Source organism: Nomascus leucogenys, chromosome 3 (genome assembly GCF_006542625.1).
Source record: "Nomascus leucogenys isolate Asia chromosome 3, Asia_NLE_v1, whole genome shotgun sequence".
NCBI classification, from domain to species: domain Eukaryota; kingdom Metazoa; phylum Chordata; class Mammalia; order Primates; family Hylobatidae; genus Nomascus; species Nomascus leucogenys.
Window position 1 is genome coordinate 31,001,524 of NC_044383.1, and position 14,640 is coordinate 31,016,163.

At 49.1% G+C, this 14,640-nt stretch overlaps 1 protein-coding gene across 3 annotated transcripts in view; it reads right to left on the reverse strand.

The window, feature by feature from the left end:
• Positions 1 to 10,538: 10,538 nt before the first annotated feature.
• Positions 10,539 to 14,640, reverse strand: part of SUFU (SUFU negative regulator of hedgehog signaling) — a 131,412-nt gene continuing 127,310 nt past the window's right edge. For all 3 annotated transcript variants that reach the window (XM_003255399.3, XM_012505869.2, XM_012505870.2), the window contains one exon: positions 10,539 to 13,927. In XM_003255399.3, the coding sequence (XP_003255447.1) occupies positions 13,838 to 13,927 (90 nt within the window). In that variant the 3' untranslated portion in view covers positions 10,539 to 13,837. The remainder of the gene's footprint in view (positions 13,928 to 14,640) is intronic.

Below are 14,640 nucleotides of genomic sequence, written 5' to 3' on the forward strand. Positions count from 1 at the left end.
AACAGGAGGCTAGGCTCCCGGCCCTCCCCTCCCCCGGCCCTCCCCCTTCGCCCCCCCGGCCCCCTCCCCCCCCACTTTCTTTTCTTCTCGGCCTCTGCTCGGGCCTGGAAGGCTCGGGGCTGCGGTCGGAGGCAGCCTGCGGCGGCAGGGCCAGGCCGAGCCGCCTCCCTCAGCGCCCAGCCATCTTGGGCTCCGCGGCGGCGGCCGGGGTCTGGGAGCGTTCGCTGAGGGGCCCGCGGCGTCCTCTCGCTCCTGATTTTTTTTTTTTTTTGGTGGGATTTTTTTTTCCAAGGGGAGGGCTGGCGGCCTCCAACAAATTAGGAGAGAGAGAGGGGAGAAAATGCCAAGTCCCGATTTCTCTCCACCTCTGCTCCACCCACCCCGGTCCTGTCCAAAAAATAAAAAAAGATGAGAATTGGAAGAAGTCGGCAGAAAGGCGAGCGCCCGCGGTCCCCGGCTGCTGCCCAGGCGACGCGTCCGGGGCGGGCCCGCGCCCGTTGCTCGGTCCGAGGTCCGTCTGTCTGCCCGCGGCTTCTCAAGGGAGGGGACGGCGCTTCGGGCAGGGTCTCCGCAGCGGCTGTCGCCTCAGAGCTTTATCCTCAGATCAAAAACGAAAAAGGAAGAAAAAATCCCAACCCCAACACTCTCATCACAGCCACCTTCAGCCATCTTGCGCGTATTATTATTTCAGGAATAATCTGTTTAATAAAAATACCTGCATATCCAGCCCCTCCCCCACGTCCTGGGGTCCCCGCCCCCTTTTAATAATAATCTCGATAATAAAAACGATCCGCGGGCCGGGCAGTCCGCGGCGGCCCTTTCCTGCCTCGACTTGCTCGGGCCCGACTCCCCCTCCGGGAAGGGGCGCCGCGGGGTGGGAGTGCGTCCCCGTCACCCGCGCGGGGAGGAAAGGGCGCCCTCGCCGCCGCCGCCGCGAGGAAGGCGGACGGCGGAGATGCTGCGGCCGGCGGGACCAGCCGGAGGGGCACTCGGGGGTCCCGGCGCCCCCGCCACGGCCCGGCCTGGGAGTCCGCAGCCGGCCGTATACAATGGGTTCGGAGCAGAGCGGGGCAGGCAGGGTGGGGAAGCGGGAGGGCCGGGGACTGCAGGGAGCCCAGCTCCCGGGCTGGGGCGGAAGGAGACGGGGGGTGGTGTCCCTACATCGAGGCCGGTCCCGCTACTCGGGAAGGGGGCGGAGAGCTGCGGCGCTGGGGGGCAAGGAGAAAGCGGCAGGCGGCGCCTTTAATCAGCACCCGCCGGTTCGGCCCACCCGGCACTGGCGAAAGAAACGGGAGCGGGGGGTGGGGGAAGGGGCGGGGCGTGCTTTCCGGAAGTACTGTTACAGGGCCCGGCGCCCGGCTCCTCCCCCTTTCCCTTCGCGTTGGGGTTGTTCCGGGGGCTGCTCCTGCTATTGGCCCACAAGCTGAGGCTCCACCTCTCTAAGGCGGGGCAGACCCGAGAGTCTCACGTGACTCTCACAAACTTCGGTATATTAAACATTGGGATGGGAGGGGATTTTCTGCGCTTGTTAAAAAAGCGATGATGCCACGGCGTAGTGAGACCACGTCTTCCTGGGCCTGAAGTGGAGACCCGTAGCTCTTTTTACCCAGAGGGAAAGGAGCGTTTGTCGCTCTGCTCAGCAGTTCGGTGGAACTGAGCAGGGAAATGCAAAAGGTTCAGTGTGGGGATATTTCCCGATGTCCTTAATACTTTTATCTTCATCCCTGGCACTTTAAACTACCTAGCAAGATAGGCATTTATTCCTCTATTAATAAGGAAACCATGGCTTAAAGAACTGCAGAAATCTGCCAAGGTCAATGCTCAGTCAATAAATCTTTAACAAAAGATTTTTCTAGGCCCTGAGGATTCCCAGAAAAATGTACAAAAAATTTAACGTAAATATACGTAGGACAATTTACGTGATAGAGAATAACAGGCTCACACAAAGGCTTTCTGAAAAAGTGACATTTGAGCTGGGACCTGAATGCACACGAAGAGTCAGATAGGTGAAACCTGGGGGAGGAGCGATCCAGTCAGAACAAAAAACAAATGCAAAAGCAATAGAACAGGCAGGTTCCAGGACAGAAAGAAGGCCGAGTGTCCAGAAAGAAAGGCAGGGGCCAGAACACACAGGGCCTTCCTTATATATCTATTATATAGTATATAATAGTACGCTTATTATAAGTGTGCTATATAAGTATAGTATATTATAAGGTACTATATATTATTATAAGTACACTATGTAAGTATAGTATATTATATATAGTACATATTATATCTAGTATTGGATATACTGTATATGGTGATAAGTATATAGTATAAATATACTATATGTATTATATGTATTTATAGTATATATTATATATACTATAATATACCATGTTATATATACCATATCATATATTATATATACTATAATATACCATATATACTATACCATATATATACTATAATGTACCATATATACTATACCATATATTATATATACTATAATATACCATATATACTATACCATATATTATATATACTATAATATACCATATATACTATACCATATATTATATATACTATAATATACCATATATTATATATACTATAATTATTGTTTTTTGAGACGAATTTCACTCTTGTTGCCTGGGCTGGAGTGCAATGGCGTGATCTCGGCTCACCGCAACCTCCGCCTCCAGGGTTCAAGTGATTCTCCTGCCTCAGCCTCCTGAGTAGCTGGGATTACAGGCACGCGCCACCACACTTGGCTAATTTTGTATTTTTAGCAGAGACAAGGTTTCACTATATTGGTAAGGCGGGTCTCAAACTCCTGACCTCAGGTAATCCACCTGCCTTGGCCTCCGAAAGTGCTAGGATTACAGGCGTGAGCCTCTGTGCCAGGCTATACTATAATATTTATACTCTCTCTCTATTTTTCCCTTCTATCATCCAAAAATGTTTTAAAAATGATTCCTACGATTTGGATCTCAACAAAAGGCTGATGGTAGCACCATTTACTAAAAAGGGGAAAATTGAACAGGATTAGATTATTTGAGTAAGGGTATTTTCTTTTCTTCTCTATTTCCTCTTTTCTTTTTTCTTTCTTTTTTTTTTTTTTTTGAGACAGGATTTCACCCTGTTGCCCTGGCTTGAGTGCAGTGGCGCAATCATGGCCCACTGCAGCCTCAACTCCCCAGGCTCAGGTGATCCTACCTCCTCAGCCTCCTGAGTAGCTAGGACTACAAGCACACAAAACAGCCCAGCTAAATTTTTGTATATTTTTTTAGAGTGAGGGTTTCACCATGTTGCCCAGACTGGTGAGTAAAGGGATTTTCTAAGTTGAGTTGGCTCATATCCCAGTGGAAATGTTGAGGATACAATTGTATATACAGGCCCAGTGGGGATGTTTGTCCTGGAGATAGGGATTTTGGAGTCATCAAAGATTATGTTCTAAATGGTAGAACTGAGATTGAAATCCAGTTCAGTATGACCCCTGGGTCCCTGATCCTCTGATGACAGAGCCTGTCTTTAGCGCTTTGTGTCTCTTCACATGGGGGGTTGTATGCAGGGCAAGTGAATATGTGAATGAATGAATGAATGAATGAACAAACAAGGAGAAAGTGGCTTCTAAGCCCTAATCCTCAATTCCATGCTGTCAGGATGGTGCGAAGAAAGAAGGTCTAGCTTGGAAGCAGTTGGAGGGCCCTTTCTGACCTCCTCACCAGTGACCTCCAGGATAAACAATCTAAACAATTCCTCGGCTGGGCGCGGTGGCTCACGCTTGTAATCCCAGCACTTTGGGAGGCTGAGGCGGGCGGATCACGAGGTCAGGAGATCGAGACCACAGTGAAACCCCGTCTCTCCTAAAAATACAAAAAATTAGCCGGGCGTGGTGGCGGGCGCCTGTAGTCCCAGCTACTCGGAGAGGCTGAGGCAGGAGAATGGCGTGAACTCGGGAGGCGGAGCTTGCAGTGAGCCAAGGTTGCGCCACTGCACTCCAGCCTGGGTGACAGAACGAGACTCCGTCTCAAAAAAATAAAAAAAATAAAATAAAATAAAATAAAAAATAAAAAACAATCCCTCACTTCTTGTCTTTTTTGAACAGTCCCCTTAACTTGTAAGATATCATATGCTTCCCCTTTTCTTCTTATCTTCTAATCATAGATGTCTCCAATTTCCATCTCATAAATGTTGGCAGTCTTCAGAGTTCTGCTTTCCATCCTCTTCTCTTACCAATCTACACCCTGGGGCTATCTCATTTACTCCTGAGCCTTATTACCATCTACATGCTGATGACTCCCCAGTCAGTATCTCCAGGCTAAATCCTCACCTCCTGGTTGCAGATCTGTGCTGTCTGCACAGACGTCCCACAGGCACCTTAAATTCAATGTATTGGAAGCCAAACTCCTTATCTTCACATTCCAGCCTGTTCTTCCTCCTGCATTCCCCATCTCAGTTGGTGGACCTATCAACAACTTGTTTTTTGTTGTTGTTGTTGTTGTTTTGAGACAGTCTTGCTCTGTCACTCAGGCTGGAGTGCTAGTGGCGCACTGCAACCTCTGCCTCCCAAGTTAAAGCGATTCTCCTGCCTCAGCCTCCCAAATATCTGGGAATACAGGTGCGCGCCACCACGCCTGGCTAGTTTTTGTATTTTTAGTAGAGACAGGGTTTTGCCCATGTTAGCCAGGCTAATCTCAAACTCCTCACCTCAGGTGATCTGCCTGCCTCGGCCTCCCAAAGTGCTGGGATTACAGACGTGAGCCACCGCGCCTGGACTTCAAAAACGTATTACCAAGCTGAGGATGAAGAAGACAACCTTGACAGCTGTCTGTCCCTTACTGCCCTCCCTGACCCCTTATCCATTCAATCAGGTATCCAATCCTATAGATCCTTCTCTTAAATCTCTCAGATCATCCACTTGTATATCTATTGCTCATGTGACATCCTTATGTGGAGTTAGAACAAACATCTCAAACTCAGCATGTCCAAAAGGATACTAATCTCTGCTCCCTCTTAAACCTGTTCCTGCTGCCATATTCTGCTTTTTGGTGAACCAACCCTTCAGCAGATCTTTTTTTTTTTTTTTTGAGACAGGGTCTCTGTAGTGCCCAGGCTGGAGTGCAATGGTGCGATCATGGCTCACTGCAATGTCTGCCTCCTGGCCTGAAGTGATTTCCTGCCTCAGCCTCCAGAGTGGCTGGGACTACATGTGTGTGCCACCACACCCAGCCAATTTTTGTACTTTTTGTAGAGATGGAGTCTTGCTATGTTGCCCAGGCTGGTCTTGAACTACTGAGCACAAGTGATCCATCTGCCTTGGCCTCCAAAAGCGCTGGGATTACAGGTGTGAGCCACTGTGTCCAGCCAGCAAATCTTGACTACTTCTTAACCTCTCCATTACTTCACCATAATCTCTTGCCTAGATTATTTCAGTGTATCCTAACTGGTTTCCATGTTTCTGCCCTTAACTCCTGGAGTCATTTCTCAATGTAGTAGCAAGGGTAATCTTTTTTGTGGCATGATCTTGGCTCATTGTAATCTCTGTCTCCTGGGTTCAAGCGATTCTCCTGCCTCAGCCTCCCAAGCAGCTGGGATTACAGGTGTGCACCACCACACCCAGCTGATTTTTGTATCTTTAGTAGAGACTGAGTTTTGCCATGTTGGCCAAGCTGTTTTCGAACTCCAGGCCTCAAGTGATCTGCCCACCTTGGATTCAGAGGGCTGGGATTACAGATGTGAGCCAGCACACCAGGCCCTGGCCAGTTTTTTAAAAACATAAGTCAGAATGGCTGGGCATGGTGTAATCCCAGCCTGTAATCCCAGCATTTTGGGATAATATATTATATATAATATATTATATATATTTATATTATTATATATAATATATTATATATATTTATGTTATTATATATATTATATATATTTATGTTATTATATATATTATATATATTTATGTTATTATATATAATATATTATATATATTTATGTTATTATATATAATATATTATATATATTTATGTTATTATATATAATATATTATATATATTTATGTTATTATATATAATATATTATATATATTTATGTTATTATATATAATATATTATATATATTTATGTTATTATATATAATATATTATATATATTTATGTTATTATATATAATATATTATATATATTTATGTTATTATATATAATATATTATATATTTATGTTATTATATATAATATATATTTATGTTATTATATATAATATATATTTTTTTTTATTATATTATATATATTTATGTTATTATATATAATATATTATATATTTATGTTATTATATATAATATATATTTATGTTATTATATATAATATATTGTTTATATTATTATTACTTATATTATTATATATATTTATCTTATTATATATAATATATTATATATGTTTATATAATTATATAATATATTATATATGTTTATATAATTATATATGATATATAATATATTATATATTTATATAATTATATAAATATGTTATATATATTTATTATTTATATATAAATGTATAATTATAAAATATAATTATATATAATTATATAAATAATAAATAATTAAATATATTATATATCATATGATATATAATACATATTATACAATATATGATATATGATATATTATATATTAATAATATATTATATAAATATATGATATATTATATATTAATAATATATTATATAAATATATATTTATATAATATATATATATATCAGAAAATGTCACTCCTCTGCTCAAAATCTTCCAATGCCTTCTCAGTATAACCAGAATAAAGGTGAAAGTTTTAGAATTCCCTCCGAAGTCCTGCACAGTCTGGCCTCTGTATAATTTTCTAGCCTTCTCTTCTCCCACTCTGCTGCACCCACACTGGCTTCCCTGGTGCTCCTCAAAGATGCCCGGTGTGTTTCTTCTTAACTCCCTCATCCTTCGCAGGTGCTCTTCAGTTTCCCTGGCCCATCTTCCCCCAGATAGCCCTATGGCACACTTCTTCCAGTAATTGAGATCCTTATCCTTTGTTCAAATGTCACCTATGCTGTGATGCCTTCCCTGACTTCTCTATTTAAAATGCATCCCTCCCTCCAGCCCCACTATCCCTCCTCCTCTCTTTCTCCGTAGTGTGGGTCTCTATGTAAGATATATCCTCCTTTTGAAAATTATTATCTGACCAGGTATGGTGGCTCACGCCTGTAATCCCACCACTTTGGGAGTCCAAGGTGGGTGGATCACCTGAGGTCAGGAGTTCAAGACCAGCTTGGCCAATGTAGTGAAACCCCATCTCTACTAAAAGTACAAAAATTAGCTGGGCGTGGTGGCAGGCGCCTGTAATCCCAGCTACTCGGGAGGCTGAGGTGGCAGAATTACTTGAACCTGGGAGGTGGAGGTTGCAGTAAGCCGAGATTGCACCACTGCACTCCAGCCTGGGCAGTAAGAGCGAATCTCCGTCTCAAAAAAAAGAAAAAGAAATTATTATCTGTTGCCCATCATTAAAATGTAAGATCTGTGAGGCCGGGCGTGGTGGCTCATGCCTGTAATCCCAGCACTTTGGGAGGCCGAGGCAGGTGGATCACCTGAGGTCAGGAGTTCAAGACCAGCCTGGCCAACATGGTGAAACCCTGTCTCTACTAAAAATAAAAAATGAGCTGGGTGTGGTGGCGCGTGCCTGTAGTCCCAGCTATTCGGGAAGCTGAGGCAGGAGAATCTCTTGAACCCAGGAGGCGGAGGTTACAGTGAACCGAGATTGCGCCACTGCACTCCAGCCTGGGAGGTTGCAGTGAGCTGAGATCGCGCCACCACACTCCAGCCTGGGCGACAGAGTGAGACTCCGTCTCAAAAAAAAAAAAAAGGTAAGATCTGTCAAAGGAGGTATTTTCTTTAATGCTATATCCCTGGTGCCTAGAATGGGACCTAGCACATTGTAGATCCCCTATAAATATTTGTCGAATCAATAAATGAATCCCATTCTCTCCATCCCTACTGCTTCTACCCTAATCCAAGCGTCACTGGTCACCTTGCCTTCATTCTTACTCCCTTTCAAAACACTCTCCATCCAGCAGACAAGGAGATGATCCTAAAATGAAAGCTTGATGCCTTAAACCATATACTCCAGGCAATTTGCACTCTAGTTCCCAAGCAGAGTTTTAAGGCTTCTACCCTTGTTGTTTTGACTGCCTGGAGAGCTTATGAAAGTAAAGCTTCCTCTTGTTTTGCTCAACTCATCCTTAAGCATCCTTTAGGTTTTAGCTTAGATGTCACTTCTTCAGGGAGTCTTTTGGATCTCCCCAGATTGGGTTAGGCACCTGTCTGAAGTCACCCTGATAAGTGGTGGAGCTGGGGTAGGACAGGAAGCAGCTTACTGCCTTCCTCTTTGATGGTTCTTCCTCATAAGTATCTGTTTCCTTGTCTATTTCCCCTCACCGCACTCCGAGCCTCTTAAGGCAGGGCCTGAGTCCAGCATCCCAGTATATATAACAGAGTGCCTGGCACACACTTGTTGAAAGAACAACGGAATGTTTTCTAGTTCATTTCCACAGTGTTATTGTAGAGGCTTGACAATGCATGGTTGGCCTTCATCTGTCTTGTAAAGGTTAAGACCCAAAAGCTCCATTCTCCGTCCTTGCAGTGCTCTTGTGGTACTGAAATGGGTGTGGGGTGGGGGTGGGTGAAATTGGAAAAACAAGGAAGAGGGTCTCTGCCCCAGTAAGACCAGTTCTCTGGCCCCAGTAAGACACCTACTCTCATCATAACCCCCTCAAAGTCTCCCTCGTCCTATGAGTTACTTGGAGAGTTATGCTCATTCAAGCCATGGACACCCACCAGCAGTCAGCTGCTTCTTCCCCCATGCTGCCCTCACCTCTCAGACTTGTTGGCAATAAGGAGGAAAGGAGGGAACGGGTCAGTCCCGCCATGTCCCCTGGAAGGGGCCTGCAGATGGCTGCCCCTCTCACACCACATCCAGACCTGCCCCTGCAGGCTTCCCCCTTCTCCTGAGCAGCAAATCACCCCACCCTAGCCTCCCCACCACCTACCCCCTTGCACCCTGCCGCTGCCTCAGTGCCTGGCAGGCTAGGTTGAGTCACTTGTAGCTTGCATTCTTCTTCTGGTCAGGCCAGTTTGGCAAATCTCTCAGGCTCCCCGGCCCCGCTGAAGCCTGTGGGACTCCCTCCCCAGGGCCCCCAGCACCCCCAGATGAGGCAAAGCAGACACCTGGGAGAAAGCCACAGGACTTTCTGGAGGAAATATTACAGATGGCATGACAGATCTCTCTCCTCCCTAATTCTAGGGCTAGGGTCTCTGCCCTAGGCCCAGGAGTCCTTCTCTTTCCAGAAACAGCGTCAGCCTGGTGTCTTGCAGAACCACCTAAGCAGAGGATCTTGCTATTCTGCATTCTCTGGGGCAAGAACTTCACCCTGATACTGTGTCCTTGTAGGCTAAAGTCAGACGAGGATACCTCCCCCAGCCCCCAGTCTCCAGGGAGAAAAGGGAAAGGGCATGAGGGCCCCAGACAGGACCTGCTGCACTGCTCCGTTGGAGAGTTCAGTAAAAGGCTGCAGGGGAAGGAGTGTGGACCTCTCAGCAAAGGCCCCTCACATGGCTAGGTCTCACAGAAGGGACGGGACATAAGAGCCCCCTCATAGGAGCTGACACCCCCTCTCCCTTGCTTATTATGTCCTAGGACCTCCACCCCAGCCCCCAGCCCCAGCCAAATCCCCTGCCACTATCCAGGATAGAAAACCAGAAAGGAATGAATATATGAGGACCCAGGTGATCACAGGTTCCAAGAACTCTGTCTGGGTGCAGCCCTCATCCTGCCTGCCAGGCTAGTGCCTTCTCCCCCAGCACAGTGCCTCCCCACACTGGGCATTGGGCTGTTTTGCTGCCCACCAGCCCTGGAGAGGCAGGAGCTGGGCAGTCCAGGCAAGGAGGATATACCTGATACCTCCCTCCACTGCCAGGAGTTGCTAGGGTGGGTGGGCTGGCCTCTGTGTCACCCAGTGGGTGCCACCAGTTCTGAATTGCCCTTCTATCTGGATCCTGCCCCTGGGCCCTGGATTAGGAGGTGGAATTTAGATGTCATGTGAGAGGAGCTGGAAGCCGGGGCAAGGACTCCAAAGGAGATGAGGAGGGCCTGCGCTCCTCACCTGTCCGGGCCCCTCTTCCTAAGGCAAAAGGGGTTTTTGGTGAGAGGAGGGTAGAAGAGGGATGAAGTGGCAGGGAGAGGGTCTTTACCCACTGCCTCATCTCCCCAGACTGCTCCTCGCTCCTACCCCCTTGATCTTAGAGGAATTCAGGACCAGTGAGGGAGAGCCTGTCCCTGCAAGGTCATTTCTTCATGACTGAAGAGCCACCAGCTGTGTGATCCCACTCTCTGGCACCTCCTCCACTCTCGACAACAATCCTGGGGGCCTCCCTCCATCCTGGCTTCTAAGTGGCTAAGTACAACCCACTCCCTCTGCCAGGGCCCCGGGCTTCCTGCGCTACTACTCCAGGCAGCCAGAAATGAGCACACAACCCAGGCACTTCTGCAAAGATGTTTAATGCACTTAGATTACAGAGAGGAAGAGGGGGCAAGAAGGAAACGACATCTAAGTGAGTCACCCAAAAATTCTTACAAAAGTCCCAGGCTGGCTGCAGCCCCAGGAACCGAGTCGCCACTGACATTAAAAACTAATATAAATTTTTACAAAAATCTGCTTGTTGCAGCATTCAGGTACTTGTACAAAAGGAGGGGTCTCCCTACAGGGCTCCTGACTTGTAACAGGGACCCAGGCACCTCACCTGGCATGGACGTCCTAGAAGCCAGAGAGGGAAGACCAGATACAAAAATACAGTAAAGGAAATTCTCTACTGGTCAGCCCCATAGGGGCACCGACCTTCAGGTTTTCTCCCTGCTTGCAACTCAATCCGAAACCCCAGTCCCAAGACCCTGTGTCTATTTTTAAAAATGCTCTAGCCCTTTTAGACTCTCCCCTCGGCTTCTCCAGTCCCTGCCTTGGAGCACTGCCCTTGGAAGAGAAAGATACGGGCAGGAAGAGGCACCAGCTCCCCAGAGAGGCCTGAGACCTCGCACAAGCCTCCCAAACCCCTCTCAGAATTGCAGCTGAGTCTGCAGTCCTCCTGCAGCCCACACTGAGCCAGCGGAGCCACAGGAGCCTGCCTTATATAGCAGGCAAACAGCAAAGGGAAAGGCCCTTCTCAGAAGCTCTAGCACCGGGGACCTGGAGGGGTAGGTAGGACTAGGCAAGTCTCCAAGCAGCTTACAGAAGAGGCAGATTTAGGGAGGCAGGCCCATTACCTCCTCCACCCACTACAAGGTCAGGGGCTCCCACAGAGCTGCAGGGAGGGAAAGAAAGGGTACATTCACCAAGCATCCTGTGCCAGAAGCTGTGCTGGACAGGGTCCAAGGTCAGCTTGGCTTGATCCTCTTTAAGGGTCCTCTCTCACCAGCCAGCAGCCCAAGAAACCTCTGGGAGGCACCAATGCCCATAGGAAAGGAGGCCTGGTCAGAGATGTGTGATGCCCTGTCCTGCCCTCAGAGCCAGGGAGATGGAGCCTGGCCCCTGCAGGATCTTGGATGAGCGTGAGTCTCCTGACATATTGCGGGTACGAAGGGACCACAGGCTTCATGTGCTCATCATCTCGGAGCTCACCCACTTCCTCCTGCCTTACCCTGCTCCCCCAGAACAGGGCCACCATGCTGGCTGGTGTCTACCTTCAGTCTACAAAGACCCTCCAGGCCTGGGGCAAGTTGCTGACCAGGTGCTTCACAAACTAATGACAAAGCTTAGCTCAGAAAATGCCCCATCCCCACCCAACCAATGATGGAGGCACCCAGCAGATGGAAGCAGGGTGAACTGCAGCAGGGAGCCCTCAGGCAGGTCCCGAGCAAGAGAGAGTTCAGGGAGAGGCTGGTCATGGTGGCAAGGAATGGAGGCAAACTGATGGCACCTCTCTGCCTGTGAAATGTCTGAAACAAGAGCTTCACAGGCAGGGCTGCTGTGGTGGGGGAAGGCCAGTAGGGCTCCCTCTGGTAAGTCCTCAGGGCAGTAGAGGCACAGCTGCTGACATCAGGTCCCGAGTGGCTTGCATCTTGGCTGGGGGGACCTGGAGCCAGTCTCTCCCAAATACTCCAGGCTGATATGCCTTGTAACTCTGAGCTTGATGGAATTAACCAGATAGCCCTAGGGATGTGTAGAGGAGGCCAGGCCTAGTGGCTCCATGGAGGTCCAACTCCTGCTTCCTGGAGAACCCAGCTGGTGCCCTCATACCCTGGGGGCAGCTCTTTGGCTGGATCTCTCATCAGTGGAGTCCTGCACCCTGTGGGCACTCCTGTGGCATCCCCAGTGGTGCCTGTGTGTGCAGCAGAGGCAGATGGGAGCAATGAGGAGCCCTGCATGGTCATGACTTTGCTTTGAAGAGGTGTAAAGAGTGATCTTGAAGTATTGTAACAGTCCCGTCCCTAGAGTTGGGGGTAAGAAGGCAAGAAAGGGGCTTGCTGGTTCCAGGTCAGGAGTGGGAGATAACCCGAGAGGAACTCCAAAACCATGGGCTAGAGATAGGCTGGCTTCTGGAAGGCAAACTGTGAGATCTGCAGTACAGGGGTTGAGGGGCTGAGGACCACAAGAGGCCAGGATGCCAGAAAGGAGACGGGATGAGGAGTGGAGAATGAAAGATAGGGCAAGAATGGATACAGGGAGGATGGGAGGGCGGCAGAGAGCAGTGCTAGCAAAACCAAAGTGAAAGAGATGTTAAGAGGTGGATTTTTCAGTTTTAGTAAAGGCAGCCCTACAGCCTGAAGGCTGGGAGGCCCAGGGACCGAGGAAATGGGACAGGACTGGTTACAGAGCTGGAGACCCAGGCCCTGAGTGACAGTGGGGATGGTGTGTGACATGCTGAACCTCACCCTCTCCCAGGTAGGCCTGGTTGAGTGGAAAAGGCCTAGAAGATGAGGCTGGGGTCACCAAGTCTTTGAGACCCATTCACTTGGAAACCAGTAGCACCCCTCCCTGGCCCCAGCTAAACTAGGCTCAAAGCTGCACAAGGGAGTGTCTCTACTCTCCCCCTGCCCCGGGCTCCATCAGGCCCAGCTGGGAAGAAAAGCCTCTCTGTGCAGCCGGCTCCTCTAGGGCTCTGGGCTGGCAGGCGAACACCAAGCACCTTCTCTGGTGGCAGCCCAGGGAGAGATACAGCCCTAGGCCTCTGTCACAGAATGCGAAAGCTCAATGGGGAATGAAGTTCTGTTTAAAAAACATTATATACATGGCTTCTGGACATCTTTGCAGAGCAATAAAATACCATCCGGTTTCTACAAAATAAAATAAGGAAGAAGAAAACCAAACATGATCAGAGGAGTTGTTCCGCGGCCAGAGGAGCTTGAGTAGCAAAGGCTTCCAGAGATGAGCTGGGAAGTGCATCCACTCGCTCTGCACCTGGCTGTCCGCCTCCCTCCTGCTGGGCTGTGCGGCAGGTGGTAGGTGAGAAAGAGGGCTGTCTCCACCTAGGGGCACAGCCAGGGTCCAGAGTCAAACCTCAAACCAGAATCTGTGCGGGCTGCAGGCAGGGAGGGTCCGCATTTGCCCACTCACTGGCCTGATGGGTCACAAGGCTTAGCCAGTGGCGGGGTGCGGCCCCTGAGCTGGAGGTGAGGTGGGGGGCCTGTGGCCTGTGCATGGCACCCCACTGGGCTGCGGGGTGGCGCTGCGCAGTCTTCCTCATACTTGTCCTTTTATTTATGGGGATCTCGTTGACACAACTGTTACACTGGAAGTCACTGGGGAGCAGCTGGGCTCCCTGCTGGCCCCTGCAGGGCCCAGCCCAGGCTAGTGTAGCGGACTGTCGAACACTACGTCAGGCAGGATGGAGACCTTCAGCTTCTTTTCAGGCCAGCTGTACTCTTTGGGAAGTTTGAACTGTGGAGGGAGCAAGCACAGACCAGGAGTGTGAGTGGTTAGCAGAATACACCGTGCTCTTTCCAGAGATTGCCCAGGCCTGTCCCCGGGGAGCTAGGGATAGGACAGGCCACGGGATGCCTGGCTTCATTCTCAAATGCTAGACCCAGGTGGCAGGCTGGGCTCAAACAGCTGGAGTTGGTGACCCCTTCTTTCCCCACGGCCTGCCAATAATGAGCCAGGTTGGAGGAGGGCGTTTTCTCCTCCTTTCTCCACTACGCTGACCTCCCTCTTGCTCACTTCCTTGGTTCTGCCTCTGGCCACAGGCACGTAAGGAATCTACTCCCTGAGGCCCTGGGGCTGGAGGATGGGGGCTGGGGGAGGGTCTGGAGGCTGTGGGGAAGTGGCCTGAGCTCTGTCACTGCCATGGCCTCTCTTTCAGAGGCTAGTGCAGGAAGAACCCTGGAACCTGTCCTCTCTAGCCTTGGCCAAAGGCTCCAAAGGGAAGGAGGCCCCAGTTCGGCCCCAAAGTCAGAACCACACTTGCAGCCTTGGTGGGAGCAGAAGAGTGGGACAAGTGTGGTTTGAGGTGATCCCTTGGGCCTGAGAGGGGCCAATCCCCACCCTGCTCCCGGTGTTCATTTGCACCACTTCCCAGGGTTACCAGCCTCAGAGTGGTCCCAGTGGTGGCCAAGGAGAGCCAAACATCTCCCACCCCATCCCAGGATACACTG